At 50.9% G+C, this 22,403-nt stretch overlaps 8 protein-coding genes across 8 annotated transcripts; 3 read left to right on the forward strand and 5 right to left on the reverse strand.

Moving 5' to 3' along the window:
* Nucleotides 1-359: 359 nt before the first annotated feature.
* N7446_011391 (putative sister chromatid cohesion protein Mis4) lies at nucleotides 360-5,998 on the reverse strand (the record flags this gene model as incomplete). The annotated part of the gene is given in 5 exon segments (XM_058520133.1): nucleotides 360-1,070; nucleotides 1,085-5,199; nucleotides 5,257-5,393; nucleotides 5,444-5,633; nucleotides 5,696-5,998. 5 exon segments carry the CDS (start codon nucleotides 5,856-5,858, stop codon nucleotides 360-362), a joined length of 5,316 nt encoding a protein of 1,771 aa, XP_058367657.1. The 5' UTR covers nucleotides 5,859-5,998.
* Nucleotides 5,999-6,206: 208 nt separating this feature from the next.
* Nucleotides 6,207-6,690, forward strand: N7446_011392 (DNA-directed RNA polymerase I core subunit RPA12; the record flags this gene model as incomplete). Its single annotated transcript, XM_058520134.1, has 3 exons — nucleotides 6,207-6,321; nucleotides 6,374-6,605; nucleotides 6,672-6,690. 3 exons carry the CDS (start codon nucleotides 6,207-6,209, stop codon nucleotides 6,688-6,690), a joined length of 366 nt encoding a protein of 121 aa, XP_058367658.1.
* A 124-nt stretch (nucleotides 6,691-6,814) lies between these two features.
* N7446_011393 (deoxyhypusine monooxygenase) lies at nucleotides 6,815-7,873 on the reverse strand (the record flags this gene model as incomplete). Its single annotated transcript, XM_058520135.1, has 1 exon — nucleotides 6,815-7,873. The coding sequence occupies one exon, from the start codon at nucleotides 7,871-7,873 to the stop codon at nucleotides 6,815-6,817; it is 1,059 nt and encodes a 352-aa protein (XP_058367659.1).
* Nucleotides 7,874-9,066: 1,193 nt separating this feature from the next.
* N7446_011394 (ETC complex I subunit) lies at nucleotides 9,067-9,846 on the reverse strand (the record flags this gene model as incomplete). The annotated part of the gene is made up of 3 exons (XM_058520136.1): nucleotides 9,067-9,376; nucleotides 9,438-9,548; nucleotides 9,611-9,846. 3 exons carry the CDS (start codon nucleotides 9,844-9,846, stop codon nucleotides 9,067-9,069), a joined length of 657 nt encoding a protein of 218 aa, XP_058367660.1.
* A 288-nt stretch (nucleotides 9,847-10,134) lies between these two features.
* N7446_011395 (F1F0 ATP synthase subunit f) lies at nucleotides 10,135-10,776 on the forward strand (the record flags this gene model as incomplete). The annotated part of the gene is made up of 5 exons (XM_058520137.1): nucleotides 10,135-10,182; nucleotides 10,252-10,266; nucleotides 10,404-10,557; nucleotides 10,611-10,676; nucleotides 10,751-10,776. The coding sequence occupies 5 exons, from the start codon at nucleotides 10,135-10,137 to the stop codon at nucleotides 10,774-10,776; spliced, it is 309 nt and encodes a 102-aa protein (XP_058367661.1).
* Nucleotides 10,777-11,003: 227 nt separating this feature from the next.
* N7446_011396 (uncharacterized protein) lies at nucleotides 11,004-15,689 on the forward strand (the record flags this gene model as incomplete). The annotated part of the gene is made up of 6 exons (XM_058520138.1): nucleotides 11,004-11,107; nucleotides 11,160-11,374; nucleotides 11,595-11,866; nucleotides 11,918-12,173; nucleotides 12,223-12,393; nucleotides 12,451-15,689. The coding sequence occupies 6 exons, from the start codon at nucleotides 11,004-11,006 to the stop codon at nucleotides 15,687-15,689; spliced, it is 4,257 nt and encodes a 1,418-aa protein (XP_058367662.1).
* A 2,557-nt stretch (nucleotides 15,690-18,246) lies between these two features.
* N7446_011397 (NuA4 histone acetyltransferase complex catalytic subunit ESA1) lies at nucleotides 18,247-20,161 on the reverse strand (the record flags this gene model as incomplete). The annotated part of the gene is made up of 6 exons (XM_058520139.1): nucleotides 18,247-18,405; nucleotides 18,467-19,641; nucleotides 19,701-19,735; nucleotides 19,796-19,860; nucleotides 19,965-19,992; nucleotides 20,079-20,161. 6 exons carry the CDS (start codon nucleotides 20,159-20,161, stop codon nucleotides 18,247-18,249), a joined length of 1,545 nt encoding a protein of 514 aa, XP_058367663.1.
* A 443-nt stretch (nucleotides 20,162-20,604) lies between these two features.
* N7446_011398 (mRNA guanylyltransferase) lies at nucleotides 20,605-21,837 on the reverse strand (the record flags this gene model as incomplete). The annotated part of the gene is made up of 1 exon (XM_058520140.1): nucleotides 20,605-21,837. One exon carries the CDS (start codon nucleotides 21,835-21,837, stop codon nucleotides 20,605-20,607), a length of 1,233 nt encoding a protein of 410 aa, XP_058367664.1.
* Nucleotides 21,838-22,403: the final 566 nt, after the last annotated feature.

Consider the following 22,403-nt stretch of genomic DNA (forward strand, 5'->3'; position numbering starts at 1 on the left):
CGGGAAGCCGGCATCCAGAATCAGTTCTCATACGACAAGCCGAGCTCCCGTTCTATATTCACCGACCACTTTTTATAGAAGACGCCACCTTCATCTTGTGCCAATTGAATTGAATCCATGGGTTTCTATTATATACTCTTAACTAAGGATATCGGGATATCATGCCAAGCTCAGGCTATGTATGAAAGCAAGTAAGGGTATCCACCCACCCTATTCCGGTCGAGGGTAGAGAAAGTACACAAAGAAACGCAACTCCTTGTGGAATTCACCATGACCAGATGAAAATAAATAAACGCCGACCTCGCTTGACATGCAAATAAAAAAGGATCCTGTATGATGATGTGGACAAAGCATGCAAATTAATCCCAAGCAAGTTCGTCTTCCGGCTCACTAGATTTCTTTCTTCCGGTGGAACCCTTGCGGCTCTTGGGCCGCTTGTTGAGGTTCGAGCTAGAGACGGAGTTCTTGCGCTTCATGGGCCGAGAGCCGGTCAGGGCAGTTCCCGTGTCGTCTTCTCCAATGGCGTCGAGACTATCCCCTTCTGCGTCCTCGTCCGCATCCACCCTGAACTCATCGTCGATGGAGAGCAAGGTTGCAAACTCGCGGCACTTGTGGTGCATCGCTTCTTCACTGTCTAAAGCGGTCATATTCCTGGCGATAGCTTCCCAGACCTTATCGCCGGTCACTCCATGCACCTTGGTTGCGGTTTTGTTGAGATCCTTTGCGGCAGGTTTTCCGTTAGTCTTGCTATGGGCATTCAGTCCGTAAACACGGCGAAGGTAGGTTCGGGCTTCCCAAAGCATTGACAATGACGCGGCTGCAGTCGCCAGCAATTTCAAGGTTGCAGGATTGGTTGGTCGCGGCATGAACGTCGATAACTGCATCTCAGGCGCAAATCCTGGCATCATTCCGTTTGAGGTATCTAACTGGGGCGCGCCAATCGGGGCAGGAGAGATCTCGGTCTCGATAGCGTGTGCAACGACGGTGCCCGTTGAGGAAACAATGCGTTCAATGCACGAAATGGTTGGCACAAGTTCGGCCAATTGGCCGTATTCGAAAAATGCCAGGTTCTGTGATATGAAACGTGACAGTAAGAGGTGCTGCGGGGGTTTCCAGTCACATCAAGCTTCTTCAGTTCGAAGTTGACCTTGGCGCAAAGGTTTGAAAGGAATTTCTTTTGGTACCGACTGTTGCTGATTTTGACGATCTCGAATAACGGTGCAAGCTTCGAAATGTAAGGTCGGTGCCGAGCCCCATTAGAATCGCCAACAATATCACGCTGGTAATAGAATGCCTCTTGCACAGCTCGCATGTATTCCCGCTCAAACATGGTTTCATACTGCTGGTGCTGCGCCTTGTGAGTATCAAACGCAACTTTCGCGATATCAGACACCGTCGACGTCTCCAGGGAAACAAGAACACCCGCGCACTGCTTCGGATGCACCAACCCTTGTCGATTGATACTTGCAATAAGTTGAATGGCAGTCAAAGAGTAAGTATCCTGGCGCGATTGTGCCACCTGTATCATGTTGGAGAGGAAGTGCTGGGCAATCAAAGCAGCGGCACCGTCATTGTCACTGGCTCTTAAAGAACCGCCCAATCGAGTTGTATCTTCCTGGGCAGCGGCGTCTGCCGTTGGAATGACAGCTTTTTCAGACTTGCCTTCGTGGATGGCAAAGAAAGCTGCAAATGATTTGAGCACAAGGTTTTGCAAGTTTGGAGCGTCTTCCTTGAAAGTTTGAGCGAAGGTCTGCCGGGTACACTCTCGGCCAAATTGGCCAGGCCATGATTGGCAGATAGATCCTAGGCTTTCGAGCGCGTTGACTCTAAGTTCCAAGGGCTGAGCTTTTGTAGAAAAAGGGATGATGAGATCAACCATCAACCCTGCCACAGATTTACCAGACCATGTCGGAAAGTCGTTCTTGAAATGCGATGCAAACTTGTCAAGGTCGCAATGGCCCCCAACACAGCCTGCAATGCGAATATAACTAGTGGCACGGTTCAGATCCGCAGCATACCCACTCGAAGAAAGATCCATATCCTTGTACCGCTTCAGAGGTCTCAGCAATGAGAGTGTCAACTTTACCAGTCGAATGGTGTTTAGTAAAACACCGTTGATGGTCCACAAACAGCCCATGACTTCATTGAGCTCACCACGAGGAAGCTTGGCGATGATTTTGAAGAGATCATTCTGTACTTCCTTCAGGAGAGTGTTGTGTGATGAGGATAAATACGGAAGAATGCAACGATAAATAACCACAACTGATCGGAAGATGAAAAGATCATCTGTGGTAGAAAGATTTCCGATATAGGGGTGGAGAGCTTCCAACTGATCTGGGCTGAATAGCTTTGCGTTTGCCTTGGCGAAAACAGTGATTGTCTGTAAAAGAGCTTGTTGGGACTCTTTGCTGGAATCTGATTCTTCTACAAGTTTCTGGAACATGGTAGCAACCATAGCCTTGCAAACTTTGAAGTTCAATGCAGTGGACTTGGATTTATCTGAAAGCACAGCTTGTAAGCAGATGCTAAGAGAATCCAGTGCAGTGTCACTGCGTTCGGCCAGGCCGACAATGAGGGCCACTTGTTCGCCAAGAGCAATCTTGAGTTTCGGGCCATCAGATGAATCAATGGAGTCGTGGAATGGAACAAGCCATATTTCCTCGAAGGTTTGTCGGGCCAACGATGCCACGCTCTCTTCAGTGTCACCTGTACGTTGAAGAAAGCTGTCGAGGATGACCAATTTCAACTCCCGTCGAGATGTTTTGTGGTATAGATCTTTCAACAGCCCAATGCAGCGTTTCCGGACACCAGCCGTAGTATCCGCTGCACAGGCGAGAATGCTTCGACAACCTTCTTCTTCGAGCTTGGGCTTCAAGGCAATACATTGCCCGATCAATTGAAGGGCAGAGTCCCGGACCATGGGCGAGGCATCTGTGGTACATCGCAAAATCACGCGCAGGACAGAAGCATCTCGATCAAGAAGGTTCGGGTCTTTCTCGAGCATGTAGATAACACTTTTCAGACTGCGGCTGCGCACCTTGGCCGAATCACCGGTGAAAGAGTTTAAGAGAACTTTGAGGATAGTGTCAAAGGCTTTTCCAAAGCCCGAGTTAAGGACTGTCAGAATGTAGGCGAATTTCCCATGGGCATTGGTAATGTTATCGAATTCCTTGTGGGTCTCTAGCCAGCGAGGGTCTGAAAAGGATCTCGTCAAAAGAACAATCAAGTCATAGGTCACATCATCATGTGCCATTTCCTCCTGGTCCTCGGAGTTGTAGTAAAGAGTGCAAACAGTTTTGGCCCATTGAGCCAAGTAGTAGCCTCGTGCGCTAATCAGTTGCCAGTTATCGGAATTTTTGTCCTGCAAAAGGTGTTCGAGCGCCATTCTATATGGACCAGTCGGCACGATGAGATCTTGCGGGTGCAATGCTCGGGAATTGAATTCCTCAAATTGTTGTTTGAGATAGTCGGTGAGTTCTGAATCGGAATCTTCCAGCGCCGGGAGCATGTGCTGAGCGGTTGCTATCAGGTCTGAAATGGCAGATCCCATCCAGCCCAGGAGCTCAAGTGCCATGCTCTTGGCGGTCGCTGGACTCTTGTCTTGATCAGCGAGGCCAACCATGTGAGATGCTAAGATCCGCAGAAGTAATTCTGCAGCCGGCCAATCAGCAGATCCAAGTACATTGATCAGGTCCTGAGTGAAAAGATCGAGAATGTTCCTGTATGGCTGATCACCGGTCTTCGTTGAGTTCATAGCTCGCTGAACGATGAACTTCACGATGTATTGCGCAGAGCGCATGGCGTTGTCATAAAGTCTGTTAGCTTTGGTTGCGAGGCGTTCCAACGACACGTCCGACTCGTCGTCATCTGACTCATTTTTCGTGTTATCTTCACCATCGCCCATGAGCTCGTCATGGTCATCGTCAGTTTGAGCCTTGACCTGGCGTTTGGTTTTTGGTCGCGAGGGTGTTTCCAACGCCGTTGTCTGAACAAGTTGCAAAACAAGTGCAGTAAGAAGTTGAATGTTCTTTCCATCTGCAACCTTGAATTGCCTTGCGTTTTGGCGTGTGGTCGGAAGTTTCTCCAATGAGACCAGGATCTCATCCAGAATGAAGGGTCGTTGTTCGGGATATTTGGCAAACACCTTCGCAAGCACCTCCATCGCACCGCGTCTTGCGGGTTCGTACTTTTGATGGCCCAAAGCCGAGTCCTTGTCATTGTGCGCGTTTTCCACGAAGATTAATTTTGAGGCGAAGAACTCAGCGGCCGTGATCGTGCCTTCGGAGACATCAATTCGAGATAGGAAGTCTGCGAAGAGGGTTAAAACCTTCTTGCTCTGATAAACAAGGCTTCCTATGATCCGCTTTTGGGTTGAGAAGAAGTGGAAGTGTTGGGTATCTTTGCCACCAGGACGTGATTCCACAGCAGGAATGATGCAGTGGTCAAAGACTTGATTGAGAACGTTCGGAATGGCCTCGATGAGATCCTCAGGACAGAGGTCGCGCTCCGTCTGGCGTCCAGACATCGTCTGCAACAACGTGCCGATTGCAAGAAGCGCATTGAAAACATCTTCGACCTTCCCTTGCCACTCCTGAGATTCAATCTCACTTGACGTATCATTCAAGCTCAAATCAGGTTGTTGTGCAGCAATGATGGGCTTTTCGCACAATTTTTGGATTCGATTAAGATAATCAGATGGTATGTCCTGGAGTCGGTCGAATCCCGTGACTTTTCGAATAACTTTCTGGAGGCGACTGTGGGCATCTGAAGACAGCACCTCTCCGTGCACCTCCAATGATCTTGTTTGCACGAATAAGGGGTTTGGATTGTCGATAGTCGTGTGAGTTGAAGTATTAGATTCCATTTGGTCTTCTGCTTCGAAAATTTCATGGAGGAAGTCTTGCAGGTTTAGCAGAGCTGCATCTGCCTCCGCTTTTTGGTCTTTCATTCGCACCCCCGCCGTTGCGTCTTCACCTTCTGTCTTCGGTTTGAACTTTTCCGCACTCATCTGACCATTATGAGGTGGTAAGGGTTTGACTGGGATGACCACGGATACTTGGCTTGAAGATGGAGCACGTGTTGGCTCAAAGGAGGCTGAGACCGATTTGTTCGTAAGATGAGCACGCTGGTTCAGGGAAGCAGCTGTCTTCGGATTGGAGTCTTTCTTCTCGAGATTGATCGTTGGTGATGCTTCGGGATCTGAGATCGAACTGTCAATTGGTCAAGTCCAGACAGCTGTACTGGGCTAGATCTTACATCTAAATGCAATGTCGGTAGAATCGAGCATCATCCGGGCAAAAGAGCCTAGACTGCTGCGGCCAGAAAGAGCTCCATCGGGTGCGTTTGGTCGTAACTGTTGACTGCGAGCGGGGGCACGGGGGAGCTTGAACTTGCTTGAGGATGATGAGCGAGAGACGGTTTTAAAGATACGAATGATTCTCACAATTCTGTCAATTCATTTCCATCCAGCAACTGTTGTAGGTATTCCCGGGACGTCTCTAAACGACTGGATTCATCCTGTCCGGACTGTATCTCCGCATCCAATCCGACCAACGTCTTACGGCCCTCTTGTAGTACGTGGTTGATCGAGGTGGTGTTCGAGGGTCGCCCAACGTCAGGGCGAATGATACAGTCTGCGCGAAAAAGCCATCGGTTAGTTGGCTGCCATTGAGGAGAAGGATTCGAGTAGACAGACCGAGGCCAAATACAGGCGCGCTGGACATGGACGAGTACTTTAATGCCTCGTCTACGGACAGTGGCCGCGGCTGATTCTGGAGGTGCATGTTGGATCCGTAGGCCTGCGTCTGGTCATAGCCGTTGATAACCACCTGGACGGCCGGGCGTCCATTCTGGTCCATGGTCGCGGTTAGGTCAAAAGAGGTAGGCGCTGGTCATAAGAAGGTTGACATGCTCCTGAGAGAGACATGTCAGATAGTACACACTCCTTATGACATCCCAGGGTCATTCAAACATAAACAAAATTGAAAAATTAAGATAGCTGTTCTAGCTACGGTCGAGAGCGTTCACGAATTCCATATGGGTGACGGCACATCTACTGCCACGCGTGACCGCCTGCCAGAGGCTCGTGCACCCAAAAAAAAGTTGCATGTTCAGTCGTTGCGCTTAAGGCCTGTCTAGTTCGTCACTTTGCTCTTTTTCTTTTTATTACTGCATATTTTGGATTGCTTTTCCTTGCTTTTATCAACATGTCTGTCATTGGTTCTTTGATTTTCTGCACAGATTGCGGTAATCTCCTACGAGAGTCTACCGGCAATGCAGATGCGATTCTTCACTGTGATGTCTGCGGCACTCGGAACAAAGGTGAGTAGATTGTACTTCCAATCTGGAACTTGTGTCTAACCTCAATTTACAGATACAATTCCCCAAACTACCGTTTCCGAGTCCAAACCTTCCGCATTCCCATCCGCACTGAGAGCCAAACGATCGGCAGTCCAGACCCTGTCAGCAGCAGACCGCATGACCGAAGCTATCATCGAGCGTGATTGTCCTGATTGTGGGCGGAAGGAGATGTTCTGGACTACAGTGCAGCTGCGCAGTGCTGATGAAGGAAGTACTGTGTTCTACAGATGTGTCTGCGGTTTCAAGTATGCCAACCCACTTCGAATCCTCTCAATATGTTTTTTCGCTAATACTGACTGACCTCTCAACAGGGAAACTTCAAACAACTAGTTTGGATATTCCGGATTGTACAAACGATGTGGAAATTGGTCTATTTTTGGAGAAAGGCTGTATAACTAGCGGGACAAGAGTATCAAAATCACGACGTCACGAAACAATTTTTTTGGCATATCCATCATGCAGTCGCAACGGGCTCAGGACTTCCTGGCACCAGCGCATATTCAGTCTCGCCGTTCTTCTCAAACTCTGCCATGTCAAGAGCCACAATGACACTATCTCTGACGACCTGATCGGGGTCATTCAAGAACCTCTTCAAGGTCTCCTCCACACCCTCTTCCTCGCCAAGGCTGCCCAGGGCCTCCGCCGCTTCGTGTCGCACCATGCCGGCCTCTGACAGGTCGCTCAGCGAGGCTGTGAGACTGGGGATGGAGGCGGGGTGGCAGAGTTGTCCGAAGACAAAGGCAACTTCGTGACGGAAGAGGGCAGAAGGGTCCTTGAGGCCCTTGGCGAGTGCATTGACAGCATCAACTGCGGTGGGGAGGTCTGGGGGCGAGGCAAGGTCACGCAGACCGAACATCGCACGGTATCTTTGGAACAGGGGAAGCTTGGTGTCAAGCAGTGTTTTTTCCAGGTCAGGGATGTTGGGTTCGCTGGTCTCCAAGGGCATGGGAGGAGCAGGGTCGATAGATGTGAAGTCACTGTAGATCCAAGATGATAATGTCAGCAAAATCTTCGCAATATGCAGGATGACGCGCAAATCGTACCTAGGCTTTAATTTCTCGGCCTTCCGCTCCTCGGAGTTCTCCCACAGAATGCGGTCGACGGCAATGTCGCAAGTCTCCCGGATGATGTCCAATTCATTTTCATCATCTCTAAGCCTCTTGAGGATGTCCAAGCTGTCCTCGTAGCCGAGAGCGCCCAGCGCCTCTGCGGCCTCGTGACGGCACATCGCATCCTCCTCGGTATCCTTCACCACATGCTGCAAGTATGCGACAGAGCCGGTGTTCTTAGTTTGACCGAGGCAGTAAGCAAGCTCGTGCTTAAGCAAGGCTGAGGGCGAGGAGAAGCCAGCGGCAATTGCTTCGATGGCGGGGAGGGTCTGCTCGGTGGGAGGCTGCAGGCACGCCAGGTGCTTGAGGGAGAAGAGAGCACGAAATCGGCGCGCAAGCGGCTCAGATTCAGAGACAAGAACCTTGCGGAGGGTAGCGACGGTTGTATCTGTTTCGGCGGCCATTTTGCAGGTGTGGTGAACAAGGAGGGTCTGAGGTGGAAATGAAAAAAGTTGTTAATCTTTTTGATCTTATCAATTTTTAGAGTGGGGGGTGGCGGGGCCGATTTAGGCTTTAGCTGCGCATACTTTTTTGGTCGTACGTTCCTGTTCTCCCAGGTCCCGGTGGCATGCTTACGTGCCAATTACACATTTAATTAAGTTGAGGGATCTTGTTTTGAAATATTCTGGATTGCCGTTTGAGAGCTCCGTTGTTTGCAGATATATATTGTGGTCACGTTTCCGCATATCCGCAGTAGCAACATATCTGAATATATCTCACCTCCATAAGATATTGAATAAAAAGTCTAACAGGATATGTTTCAATTCAAGAGAAGTATCTACACTATTACCGAACATACGTTATGTGTCATTTGAGACCGAGGCTGTAAGCCCAGAGAGAGCCCAAGGCACAACTGCCCTAAATCTATAGATCGAGCTTGCCCTAATCAATGACCATTGCCGTGTCAAAGCATCCATGATGGCACGGCGTACCTAGGTACCCCTAATAATGTAATGATTCCAGCACTCTTGTATGCTGAACAATATTGGATGTTTGGTCACTCGAGCAACTCGCCCTGGTGTGTTCGACAGGAACATCAGAGCCCAGAAGACTGGCTAGGGCCGTTCAGAAGCTTTAGGCACCTCATTCCATGCTCACAGTACAGTTAACGATTTATCATTAGTAGTCAGTTGATAGCAAGCTCTATCGATGGATTTATACCTCAAGTGTCTTATTGCTCTATAATCCCGTGGTCTTGATATGCTTGATTATGTTTGTATTAGACAGAAAGTGCCATACCAAAGCTGACTAGCATATAGATAGCGGGTAACTAGCAAAGGAACAATCATCTAAATCAGATAAACGCAGCCCTCAATAGCATACTGGATTTAAATATCGGAATGACAGACGGTATTCACGCAAACAACAACAAACACAACCTCCCCCCGGCTCCCCCAAAAACAAATACTGGTATCGAAGCCATTTTATAGAAGAACTGACTTCACCCCTTCGTTCTTTTCTCCTTGCCCGCCTATAGCTTTCTAATCGGAATGTCGTTTGATAAGTTTGGGTTCTTTGCTTTGAAATTGAAAAGCTTGAAATTGAATTCAATAGAGAAAACTGACAAATATGTACATTATACAGCACGAAGGTCAAATCATTTGGTCTTGATGTGCTTGATCTTCTTGGGTTCGTGAAGGAAGTTGTTGGCATAGGCCTTGGGCACGAAACGGCGCTCGTTTGGCTCCTGGACAAAGTATTCGTAGCCCTGCTTCTGGGCAAAAGCAATGGCGTCTTCCTTGGACTTGAACTTGATGTTGGTTCCCTGCATTCCGTCGGCGGACGATTGCCAGCCCATGAGAGGGTTCTCCCAGCGGTGACCCCGCTGCAAGATATCCCAATCCATGCGCCAATGGTGCTGGTGCCAAGTACCAGACTGAGTTGCGGCCTTTGTGGGGCGGTAGATGCTGTTGTTAAGAGTTAGTATGTGAGCGCTTGGTAATGTGGTTCGAAATTTGTAGAACATACCGCACAGTACGGGCCTGGAGATCGGTAGGGGCCCCGGAGAGAACGGCGGCGGGGAGGGAGTCGCCCGGCTCGCTGCCATCCATGACACGCTTGGGCACCGGAGAGAATTGCCTGGATTGACGCCAAAAGGTTAGTGGAAGGATCTGTGACGGAACCAAAAGGGGATGCCGTACGAAGTGCCGTGGTCGATGGTGGCGTCATAATCTGGCTGGTGACGGGCCATAGCCTCGGAGGGACTCTCCTTGTTGATCAAGGAGCTGCCTGAGTGAGTCGTGGTGGGAGCCTCCGACGGGGTGGTCTTCACGGAGCGAACGCCCTTGGCGCCATTGGAGACGAAGCGCGCATTGACAGGCGCAGCAATTCTGCTAGCGCGAAGGGTAGCGGCACCCCCAATTCTAAAAAGCGACATTATGTCTTCTTGGATGTGGGGATTGGTCGTTGCCAAAGAGGGATACACTTGAAGGTGTGGTTTGCCTGCAATTCGCAAGTCACGACACCACCGAATATGGTTTAGCGGGTCTTGGCCTTCCGACCACCCGCAGGGCTCGGTTTGTTCCTCCTTCCTCTTCCATCAGCTTTCTTTGGTTCACTTGCGCTGCAAATCAATGTAAGTCCACGTCTTTTCCCTTTCCGCATACTCACTGAGAGTTCCTTTATTCCTTGCGACAAATTTCTGACACCCTCCGGTTCAGACAAGATGAGCTACATCGCCCGCCGAGGTCTCTCGACCTTGATCCCCCCCAAGGTAAGGACACCCTCATTGATGACTATTTGGGCCATACACCTCGGCAAATGATGCTAATCGTTACTCTAGGTCGCCTCCCCCAACGTGAGTTACCCATCCGCCGTCATCGTTGACTTTGCGCACCCCGTCCGCACCCGTCCCGCCCCGAAGTCGTTTTCGTGCGAGCCATCGACATCGTTCAATCCCAATCTTTTCTCGCCTTCATAACTGACATTTTTAAGGCTATCGGTGCCGCCCAGGATGCCGCCCGCATGGAGCGCGTTGTGAACTTCTACGCTGGCCTTCCTCGTGGCCCTGCCCCTACCGTCAAGCCCACCGGTCTCATCGGCCGCTACCAGGCCCGCTACTTCAGCGGAAAGAACGCCTCCGGTGTCCGTACGTACTATCCAATCGTCACTTGATACTCGCATAAATACTGATCGGCACAGCTCTTGTCCACGCCATTGGTGGTATCCTGATCCTGGGTTACAGCATGGAGTACTACTTCCACCTGCGTAAGCTCTCCCAGTCATCTATATATGCTCTCTATCTATGAGCCCTGACTTATATCTGACTTTCTTCGCAACAGGCCACCACAAGAACCACCCCCACTAAGCTTTCCCTTTGATCCAACCCATGGAGGACTGATGTATATACTGGATCCTCAGTTTCAGTGCAAGGGAATGTCTTGGTTTTAGCGAGAACCTTAGAATCTCACTGTGTTTCAATATTTGATTTACAACGCTTTGTTTTGTCGTAGTTCTAGAGGTAGAGTATTAAATCTGGTGAAACGTAGCTGGCGGGCTCTTTCTTCACTTATTGTTAAAACGGGGTGCGGCCTCATGCCGAAAGTATTCTCTCTTACGAACCTTCTGCAGGCAACGATATCAAACTATTCATACCTCCGATTAGTCGCAAATAGGGCCGACGAGGTCAAGCAAGGTGTGTGGGCAGATACACCTCACAACTTTCGGCCGGGCCACGCTAACCGAAAACAGCGACCCTCAGCTTCAACCCGAGTTGACACTTGAATCTTGTATCATCCTCCCTATTCTTGTACCATCAACCCTCCTCACTCAGAAAGTCGCCCTCTTCGACCTCCTCCCGTCTCTGGGACTTCTTTGCGCTGCGGATTCTCACTACGCACGCGCCTTCCGATTCCGCCGTACTCTCCACCGACTTGACACGGCTACCCCATCAGCCCTCGAAGATTGTTGGCCGACTTATATCTGGTTGTAGAATCCCACTTCTTCAGGGTGCAACCAGTCGAGCTAGCAGTGCAACCGTGGCGATCCTTGATATCTGACGATAGGTATGTCTGCTTGGGACACCCGCATGGCCGATCCGCAGCTGCCTTTTAAGCACCCCCGGAACCCATGTTCTCATCGCCAAGGGCGCTTTGCTAATTTTATCGCAATTGCTGCTTTGAATAGATTCGAGTATTGTTATGGCAGAGCAGAGCAGCCGCGATGTGGTAGATCAGACCCTGTCGGGCGGCGAGCCCTCGCCTTCCGACGTTCCTGCGAACACCAACGACAATCTATCTGCTGGAGGGGACGCAGGGAAGACCGAACATATCGCAATGAACACCGCTACATCAGACAATTCACGCTTGCGTGACCAGCAGAACCACGAGACGACCGACATACTTGATCCGCGAGGGGAACGGACTGGAAGTGACAAAGATGCTGTGGGCTCTGCGACGGTGAGCTTTGCTGTTGGAAACACCTCGAAGCGATTACTGACTTGGGCGCAGGATAATAGCAAACAGGGCGCCGGAGTTGTTGCGACAAGGGTCCTTGAACTAAACGGAATTGCATCTGCATCGGATGGCGGCGATGATACAGCGTCACAAGGTGGTTCAGAATCTGATGCGAGTCGGACGGATAGCAGAAACCATGCGCGAAGTGGCTCGGTCAAAAAGCCAGGATCCTTTAAGCCTGTTTCCTTCGCCAAGTTCTCGGTACCCAAGGTTGCGGGAGCTCCAACACCTCCTAAGGTACCTGAGAAAGGTATGTTCTTTGTCAAGGATCGTCTCATGACTATCACTGACCTGTTTAGTGCCCTCAGCTTCAACTACACCACTCGGTACCCCGCAGCCAAGCTCTCGACCACGACTTGTCGCAAAGACTACCGGCGGGATGCGTGATTCGTTTTCAAAGACTGGAGCAGGCGGAGCCAATACTGGTGGATCGGGGCCTGATCCCAACCAGGTCTGGAACAAAAATCGGCGTATGTTCTTTCTCGACCGAGCGGGAGACACTTGAGCTGACGTTGATATCTGTATAGCTGTCCAGCCTCCTCCACCGAAGCATTTGACCGACGAAGAGTTGAAGCAGCAATACGGTATTCATATGACTTCGCGTATCCAAGAAGATGGCGCCGTAAGCTCTGAAGCGAAATGGGCGGATATCGATGACGACGAAGATGATTGGGCCCCCGAGACGATCGAGTGGACAGATGGAACGAAGGTCACTCTTACTCACACTGACCATCCACCAGCTCCCAATCAGCCAGAGTCCAAGGAGTTGCCATCCGCAGAACAACCGCCTGCCACGAAAGAGCCTCCTAAGTTTGCACCGAAGCCAACCACCTCAATCGGGCCAAACCCCACCATTCTCAAATTGGGGGCAAATGCTGAACGTCAGGCAAGAACTGCAAGTGCTTCGTCTAAGGGGACAAATGACAAAGCCCCATCGAGCTCCACAAGCCCAGCACCACCCTCCAAGTCGCCATGGGCCACCTTACCACCCGTCGAAAGAGTTTCTCCAGTCAGTGCTCCGATGCAGGCTCCTCCCCACCAGCCGCGCATGCCTATTAGCCATTCTCAGGGTCCGAGAGACGAGGGTTATCACGGCCAATTTCCACCAAAGGAGATTGCAGCGGACGATTTCAACCGCACATGGAAAGATACCCAGTCAGGTGCTCCTCGGGAGCTTTACAATTCTCGATCTGGCCGGTACGAGCCAGTGGCAGACACCCGGAGACCATCTTGGCGTCCTGACCAGCATCCTCGAGCTCCTGCTGTATTGCAGAGAGCGAATGAGCACCCAGGCGGGCCCGCCGAGCCATCTGCTGCATTCCAAACGCACAGATCTAGCCACCAGGATGGTCCGGGTTGGGGTCGTCGTCGAACATCGTCAAATGTGAGCGGCGGAAGCGGAGGGTATGGTCGTAGGATGTCTTTTGGCCGACCTGATGCACCCCCGAGATTTAACGATGCTCGAAGAGGCTCGCAGGTGAATGGAATGGTTGATCCAGCCTTAATTGATCGGGAGCAGCCCCACGGCAAAAATGAGATGCTCCCATACGGGCCAAACGGGACAGCACGTTCAGTTGTTGATGTAGGTGACTCTCCTGTGGAGGCACAGGTACCGGTTCCTCAAGCACCTCAGGAGGATCCTGTTGCCATGCAAGAGCGTATCATGAAGGAGAAGCGTCTAGAGGCGCGGCAGCGCAGAATCGAGCAAGAGGAGAAGGAGGATGCAGCTAAAAAGGAGAGGATAAGACAGCGACTCGAAGCGATGGGTCCTGCGCCAGAGAAGAAGATCCCGGAAAATCGCAACTCTTATTCTCACTCTCACCACCAACCTCTTCCTCTTCACCATCCTCCCCCACCATCCCCCTCCCAACTTCCTCATCACCTTGCCCCCACCATATCTTCTCCTCCGAAGCCCCCAGTCCCTGAGCCATCCGGCGAACCCAAGCAGTATGGTATGATGAAAGTGCATCATCCAGATTCTGTCAAGAAACTTGTGGCTTCACATGATCGTGATCGGACTTCTGAGAAACATCATCCACGACGCGTCCCGTCACCCAACCAACAGAAGCGTGACCCTCCCTCTGCACCTGGAGCTCAAGATCAAACCGAGCCTCAGTCCCCGGTTCAGAACAAAACTGACACGAAGCCTGAAGAGCAGCACGGTCCCCAGTGGCGTGCCAATCTGAACGTTTCTCACTCACCTTGGTCCACAAACCCTACCATTGGGGTGAATCCTCCTTCTGTCAACAATCCATGGAAACCTTTGGGAAGTGACCGCACTCTCACTCTCGGCAACGGTATTTTCGATCAACCCTTGGGCTTTGCATCACGCGAAGTCCCTCTACGCAGTCAACTGGGGTTAGACCAAGCAACGATGCCCGCCCCGAACTTTGCTGGCCCTCAAGAGCCAAACGCTCCCACTCTTCCATCGCCTGAGACCAAACACCCCTCTCTTGACAAGATGACTCCTATTGGCCGCCCTCGCCCTATCGGACCCCCGAGCTCACAGCAGCAGAACCACGCAGCAGCTTTGAAGGCTTGGAACAATTTCCATGAGGTTGCCGCTAAACAAGAGGCCGAGAATGCCCGCAACTTTATGGCTCAATTTAAGGAAAAACGCGAGAAGGGAATCACGAGGCCCATCATCCTCAACGAAACTTGGAATCAGGTTCGAGTTAACGAGGACGGCTCGCGCAAGGTCATTAAGACCACTGAGAGAACCCATTCCAATGTCAAGGATACTGCTGCACCATCAAACCCGCTGACAGATCTTGATACTCCTGCGGATGGCCTTGTCACTACTGAGTCCAATGCACGTGCCGCGCCTACTCGCAGCTCGCGCTTTTTCCCTCACGCTACCGAACAGCAGAAGCGCCAAGTTTCTGAGAAGGAGCGCAGCCCTTCCCCGCCTCCACCGGAGGAAGTGTCTAGTCACCCAGTTTACTTTGGAGACTCGGAACGACCCCTTGTCCACCTGCCCACCCCGAAGCCTCCCAAGCCTGTTGTAAAGTTGCCCCCTAAGGCTACAGCTACAGCTGCTGCTACCGTCGCCGCTCCAGCTACCGCTGCCGCAGCCCCGGCTCCTCCTTCGTTCGCTTCCATGGCAGCAGCCCCACCACGAAAGGCTGCTCCCTCTGCTCCTTCCGCTTCGAATGCTGTCTCGTGGCAAGCCAAATTTGATGATCTCTTCGGCAAGAGCACGCCGCCTGACAGGAAGAGTGTCTTGGCTGTGACTTCTGCTTCCAAGGAGCCCCTCCCTGTTCACGTTTCCGGAGCCGCTGTCTCTTTGCCTCGGGTTGTTATCGATTTGCAGCCTGGAGATGGCGATCTCGCTGTCCGCCAGGTTGAAGAGCAAGATGAAATGTTTGAAGACCGCGAGCCAGGCTCCCTGCCTGCTGTTCGTGTGCCTCCTATGGCACCCCCCATGGCATGGGCCCCAGTGAAGCCCCGTTATAAGCACACAAAGCCGGCACAGGCTCAGAGTATTCGGGCCTTCCAAGTCGGAGCCAATGATATTGACCAGCATGGGAATACTCGCGTCACCGTTTGTGTTCCTGGTGGCACGCCTACTCAAGTCTCGCTTCCTAGGAAGGCTGGAACCCCTGCCCGTCACCGCAATTCCGCCAACCACAACAAACCTCGCAAGACCAATAACAAGTCCCGAGATGCTGCTGGCGGTGGTGCCAAGAAATCTGGCCCTGCTCAAGGTTCTTCTCAAGGCCCATCTGGATCACGGTACCGAGCTTGGAGTCCCGAGCCCAAATAGGAGGACTCAGCATTGCAATGGCACGCTTGACCAGAGAATTTTCGGTGCTTCTTTTCACCTCTGAGAGCTGTGTCATGCCCCTGCAGCAAGATTTGATCAGTCTTGCCCAGTTCAATGTCTTACAATCAGCAACAACTTCTAGTGATTGCCCTCTTTGCTTTTGCTCAGAGTCGGCTTTTCATTCCATACCCTCACGTTTCTTCCGTGTTATGTACTTTCCCAATCCCCAATGCTCATCCGCAATTCTACTCAGGACTCCAGCCTTTAGAATCTCCACACATCTCCGCGATGTGGGGATGCCTGGCTGCTTATTCCGGACGTCCTGTGTACGTTACCCCACTCGCTGTGAAGGCGTCTGCTTTTTGAACAAGCAGTTTTCCAGGTCACAATTTCTGTTGCGAGCTAGTCGGTCGCGAAATAGTCTTGACGTGACTTTCCCAGCACTATCAATTCATCATTAAGCAAATTTCACGTGTTGTGCAAATTCATAGCATTGTAATACGCTAGATTCGTTGCTCTGTAGGTATTGTCCATTCTTCTGCAGGCCGAAAGACCTGGTGTTGATTTTCTCCTCAACACGTCTGCCAACCCCAAGCAACATTCTCTCTTCCGAAATATTGTTGGAACTCCATGCCAATGTCCTGAACTGCCAAGACGGTCCCTGTCTCATACGACCTGGAGGTTTCGCAAATTACGAAATCCACTTGAAACAGCTAGCTGGCACCAGACACTGCCCCTGATCTACACCTGACGTTCTCTAAGCCCTCCAGTCCATCGTATACGAATACCTTTCACCGAAGCACTGATATCCTCGCCGCCATGCTTGGAGGCAGATCACAACATCAAGGGCTCAGTAACAGCCAGTCGAAAGGAGCAGTCGAATAACCGAGGAATATAATAAATGGGTTAGGTGCTGTTGGATTGCTCTTCGGGAATGGAACAAGATGCCTGCTTTGCATGGATGGGATACTGGCTTTCGATGCGACTACAGGAGAGGACAAGACTGCTGTATGGGCCACGACCGACTCCATTACCATGGTGGCCAAGGAACCGCGAGATTACTCGACTTCTGAGGGTAATACAATGCGAGACCAGGGTCTTCGGTGTCGTTCTCGGCCTTGTATAAGATCACTGGTCCACTATACCGTGCTGTGATGGGTTGAGGTAATCCCGTAGGCTCAAGCCCTTCGTATTTATTGATTCAATAGACATAATGAAATGCGCATATAGATTTCTATTGTTCTTACACACAAATTTGAAAATCGCCCTTACGTTCGGTTTACGGTTCGGTTTGGCCGGGTTAGGGCTGGATCCTATGCGGGATGGCTTCTTACATTAAGCGTTCCTCAACGCGTTTGAAATTACCTTCTTCATCTCCATCCTCTCCCACTCAACACCCTCCCCTGGGAAGTCCATGAGCTTTCCCGACTCGTATCTTTATATGGTACACATCTCTTGTACCAAACAAGGTACACTCATTATGTCAAAGAGGATACGCATATTCGAGCTGTGAGTAACGCTGTTTGACCGTTACTTTATCTCTCAATAACCCATTATGCGATACAGTTATCTAGTGGACGCTAGGTGTAAGTTTGGACCCGGAATCATGTTTCAGGTGATCGGGAAGTATGATTTAACCCTGCCTCTTGGCTAACTGTACAACGTATGCTAATATACACTGTCTACAGGAAGAGGACTCGAAGAACTCGGGTCATTGTTGTGCCGTGGGACCCTTGAATAACTCCAGAATGGGGAATCGTTACCGCAACGCCTCTGCGATGAGAGCGAAGACAAACGAAGACCGGCTACGACTGAGCCGGGTGTGAGCAAGAAGACGCCCATCAAACCAGTGCCAAGCGACAAGCAGGTGAGTCTCGCTTTCGGCACATGAAGTTAGGTGGGAGTAGAAAAGCAGGGTCTCGAGGGACTCAATGGGACGTCTGATGCGCGTTCTGCTCATCTCAGACCGACACGCGATTCAACATTGCCACCGGCCTATATGGATAGACCACCAATTAGCGAGGCAGATGACGCCGTTCAGAGCAGTGAAGAGACTTCGACGAACAGAGGTGTACGATGAAATCCGCGAGAAAACGACAACCATCCTCCCGGGCCTAAATCAAGGCTCAGGCAATGTCGACGAGAAGGGGAAACTAGCTTTAAAAAGCGAGTTACAGGGTAGACAAAGACGCGAGTTCAAAGTCGTTGATTTTTCCTCGAATCCACAATAATCTTTCAAGCATGTGTAGAAGGTAACAAGTAGAATAATGTACAAAACTGGAGAGAAATAGGTATCAAACGAAGAAACAAGGCCCCATAAACACCGTTTTCTCAAAGTACGCCCACCCATCCGGACCCAGATCCAATGTCAAAACAACCGAATCTATCCAGACATGCTAGTATCGTTTTAGTGCTGTACCGCATGTCTGCAGCATGGTCATACCGACGTTATAACGCCCCAACCCAAACCCGAGAACCCATTAGATAATCAGTCAGATAAACAACAACTCCCAGAAGATCAAAGTAACGGCAAACAAGACGAAGGTAGAAGCTCGCCTTACCAGTTCCAGGTCCGACTGGAAGCAGTGAAGACGGGAGGCTTCCACTGGAGACGAGAAGGATCGATCTTGCGTGCGCCCTTAATCTCCTCCTTCTTGAGACGCTTGTTATGTTCCTGGACGACGTGGTCGGTTAGAACGATGACCCAGTTACCCTTCTGCAAAGTGAGTTAGCATTTTCATTCACATATAGCATGTATAGCTGGAATTCAAACTTACGTGGTACCGGAGCATGTTGAACACAACCAATGTCTCGTGTACATCCTTCTCAGTCATGGATGTAAGCACAGCCAGCTCGTTCTCGCTCATTGCTTCCCGGTTCGGTTCGATGAGTAAATCTACTAGTGTCTCACGCCAGTACTGGCGATAACCGAGGAGACCCAGGTCACTGAGTGGTTTCTCGGGGGAGCCGAGCTTGCCTTCGCGCTTGCTGAGCTCGTAGCTGAAAGAGATGAGTAGACGACCGAAGCCGCGGCGTTGGTATTGGGGGAGTGTCATGATACACGCCAGGTTGTATCCTTCTGCGGAGTCTTTCTCTTTGGAGAAGTAACCGACGAGATGGCAGCCTGTCTCGTCGCGCGTGCACATGCAGTAGAAGAGGAATGGGTCGACGTCGTAGTAGAGGGTCTTATGGTCGAGGAAGAGTTTACTCAGGAGACAGAGGTTGCGGCACCAGGTTCGCTGGCGGCGGCCGTCAACTTCGAAGAAGGAGATATAGTCGTCGCGGTAGATCTCGTTTCCGGGCGGGTGGACTAGAGTGCACTTGGCGCGATGTCGCTCGAAGGCACGTTTGTTGTCGAAGTAGCTGAGGCAGAACTCGTCGATGTAGACTAGATCCACGTCTGAGAAGGAATCCGGGTATGGGGAGAAATACCACGGCTCGACATCATACTTGCCCATTTGGAGTCGGGTCAAGTTTCGAACGCGATGGATTTCCGTCGGGTTTTGTGTCATACTACCGCTTGTGCGCAGTCGCTCGATCTCTTCGCCACGGGTAATTACCTCTCCCGACGCCGTTTTGACTTCATCTTCTTGGAGTGATGGGGTTTCCGCCGAGGCATCTGGCATCTCTGCATCCTCTGGATCTGTGGTCTTCGGCGTGCCGACTATCGACACAGCCTCTGATGGGAATAGCGATGAATCACCGGGTGTCTCAACACCGAGGTTCTCTTTCCCTCCAGCCTTTGAGGGTCGCGACGCCTTTCCGACGTTCAGATTCTTACCACCCAATGCATCGGGTGTCTGAGAGACATCACGACTATCGGCACGAGCACGTTTATTAGTGTTCTTGCTCGGTGCCTTGTTGGCAGCAGCAGTCTTCTTCTTGTCAGCCTTTTCAGGCTGGGGCCATTCAACCTCGTGCGTGAGATCAATACGCGAAGACGAAACCCATTCTGGAACACATGTTAGATCAAAACAAACACAGTGAGTGCACTGCTGCAGCACGACTTACCATCAAGACGCTTGTTGAAATCAACATAGTGTACGCTGGGATCCATATCAGCACTGACTCGGGGCATAGACAAGAAAAACAATTGCTAAACATACTAGAAAGAAGGGCCGTCCTTCCGCTGTCTGATTGACAGAATCTCAGCTTTGCGCAGCTCTCCATCCTATCAGTCAGTCAGTATTAGGGCTAGACAATTCATCTTGTCTGACGACCCCAGCAATCACGTGATGTGACCACCAGAATCTGCGCCACAGGGTCAAAACCAACCTTCTGCACCATGGCCTTCACACCGATTCTATGACAGCAGTTAGCACTTGCGACCGAGAAAAGTACCCATGGGCACCTCGAGGACAATTTTTTCATGTATAAAAAGCGACATACCGGATAGTATTGAGGGTGGCGAAGCCCTTCTCGACAGGGTCGGGCGTCCCCGTCGCCTCCCCATGGGAATCTCGGACGCCCATCTTGATAGACTGGCAGTACAACCGAACGAAACAATGTCCGAGATGAAAACTGATGAAATGGCGTTGATAAGTGCTCACTTGGTTGATGCGCTCATGGATTGTTACGGGAAAGGGAGGAATCCGGAGTTCGAGTTTAGCCGTTCCGCTTTTAGGAACAATGCATCATCAACTGCGACTATGGCAATTACAGGTATGATATGAGGTGTACAGATACATTTTCGTCTGTCTACATAATGAAAAGCTTTGAAAGTAATGAAACACCGTCTCTTGTTTTTGGATCTGCTTCCTTTTTCCCATTCCATAGTGCCATGCGTGGCATGGTCTTTTTGTGCAAAGCGATAAAAGAACAGTCCAAACCAACGCCAAGCGCCTTGCAGATAAATTAGAGATATGCAGAGAGTCCCGAGAAAGAAGCCAAAGACATGCTCAATGCACCTTTCTTGTCACTCTTCGAACTTGCGTTTGACGCCGTTTGGATTCGGTGCCTGGGCTCTCCGTTGCCTGTCTGCATCTCCAGCAGCCATGTTGTTCGCGCGCTTTTTCCAGGCAGTCTTGATAACCGGCGCAAGGCGGATGAGATCTTCTTCTGTGACGCGATCCTCGATACTTTCAAGGACCTTCTCAACAGTGGATATGTGGTTGGCATCATTCTTGTCGTCACGGAGACGATGGAAGCGCCATCGCCCTTCTGAATCCTTAGCACACTCAACGATAGTGTTGTCTAATGGAACGCCCATAGCCTTGAGATCCTCCCATTCATTCGTATCAACGAACATCTCTCCAAAATGACGGTACTCGCCGGCGTTGAGCATGACAAACAAATGGAAGATTGGGATAGCGTCATAGTCCACGTAGGGCTGAGTGATACCCTCAGACTCATCCTCGGTATCAGGCTCAAGCATCGGGAATTCAAGACGCATACGGAAATCAATGGTATTCTCAGCTGGCGGCTTCCACTTAAGAATATGCTCGTCCGTCCCAATGCGGTACGGAGTACTGCGGCAAGTAAAAATGAGACCGTCGTTGCCGTGGATTTTCTTAACCTTTGGAATGATCTCGCGGAACATCATCTCAATACCGTAACTGAACTGCGTAGACTTGTCCTCGACAGCAAACGCGCGGTGTTGTTTCTCTTCTGGGAACTTGCGGTACATGGCATTGTATGGCCGGAGGACCTTCTCCTTGAAGTACGCCAGTCGCTTGTCCAAAGTCCGGTGCATTAGGCTCTGCCCGTCCAGCACAAGGCAATCAAAGACCAGGTATTTCAGCTGTCGTGATCCATCTTCGTACGTGTCGTTGACGAGCTCGCCGTCGACTAGGGTGTCAACGTGGTATCCCTGGAAAGTATCGTCGTTCGGCAGCGGGAAATGCAGGCCCGGTACGAAGCGGTAGTCGTTCTTGCGATCAATCAGGTAATGAATCTCCGGCGTGTCGGAGTCTGGATCTCCGCGCGCAAAGTACATCAGGCAGCGAATGCCGTCGGTCTTTTCGCACACGAAGTAGTCCTCGCGCTGCAATTCCTCCAGGTGTTTCGACGAGAAGCTGACTGGTTGTGCGCCGGGAAAGTTGAGATTGTTGCGCCCGAGGAGAGTCGCGACTTCGCGGCGGAATTGATCGGCCAGGTCATGCTCGGCTTTGATTCCTATGGAATCTAGGTCGGGAACAGCGTGGCTCATGGTGAAGGGTCAAGGGGTACGAGAGGCTGTAAATCGGACGTAACTAGGCAAGGATGCCTAGGAGGCTTATGATTCCCTCAAAGAGTGAGAGGGGGGTCAGGTTGCGATCAATAAGACTCGGAGAGCTAGGTGGAGTGATAGCTGCAGAGGGCGCTCGCCCGCAATGGCGACGAGATAAACTGGGTGTTTCTCAGCTGGAAGCTGTGAGAAAAGCGAATAAAGAGGAATCTCAAAAGATCATGGCATGGCTTGCGATTGTCACGACTCCAGGTTTCAAAGACAATGACTGATCGGCGAGCGGAATAGTGGTGGCCTGATTACTCAGGCCACAAATAACGTAATCTGAATAGCTTCAACTGCTGTAGTTCTCTTGTCGTTCTATTGTCAAAAACTACGATGGTCACAACAAAGACTAATGACCAGTGTGGAAAAGGATTCAATTGCATCTACTTTCCAAGCTTCAAATGTATCGCGCCAGCCGGGGTATCATGTCGTCACCTTTCAAACCAAACAGAACCAGCCTGTGCCCATGGCCTATCCAGGGAAATCGAAGAAGAAGAAGGATG

This window comes from Penicillium canescens (genome assembly GCF_028828765.1).
Source record: "Penicillium canescens strain IBT 15451 chromosome Unknown utg000008l_segment0_segment0, whole genome shotgun sequence".
In the NCBI taxonomy this organism is placed as follows: Eukaryota; Fungi; Ascomycota; class Eurotiomycetes; order Eurotiales; family Aspergillaceae; genus Penicillium; species Penicillium canescens.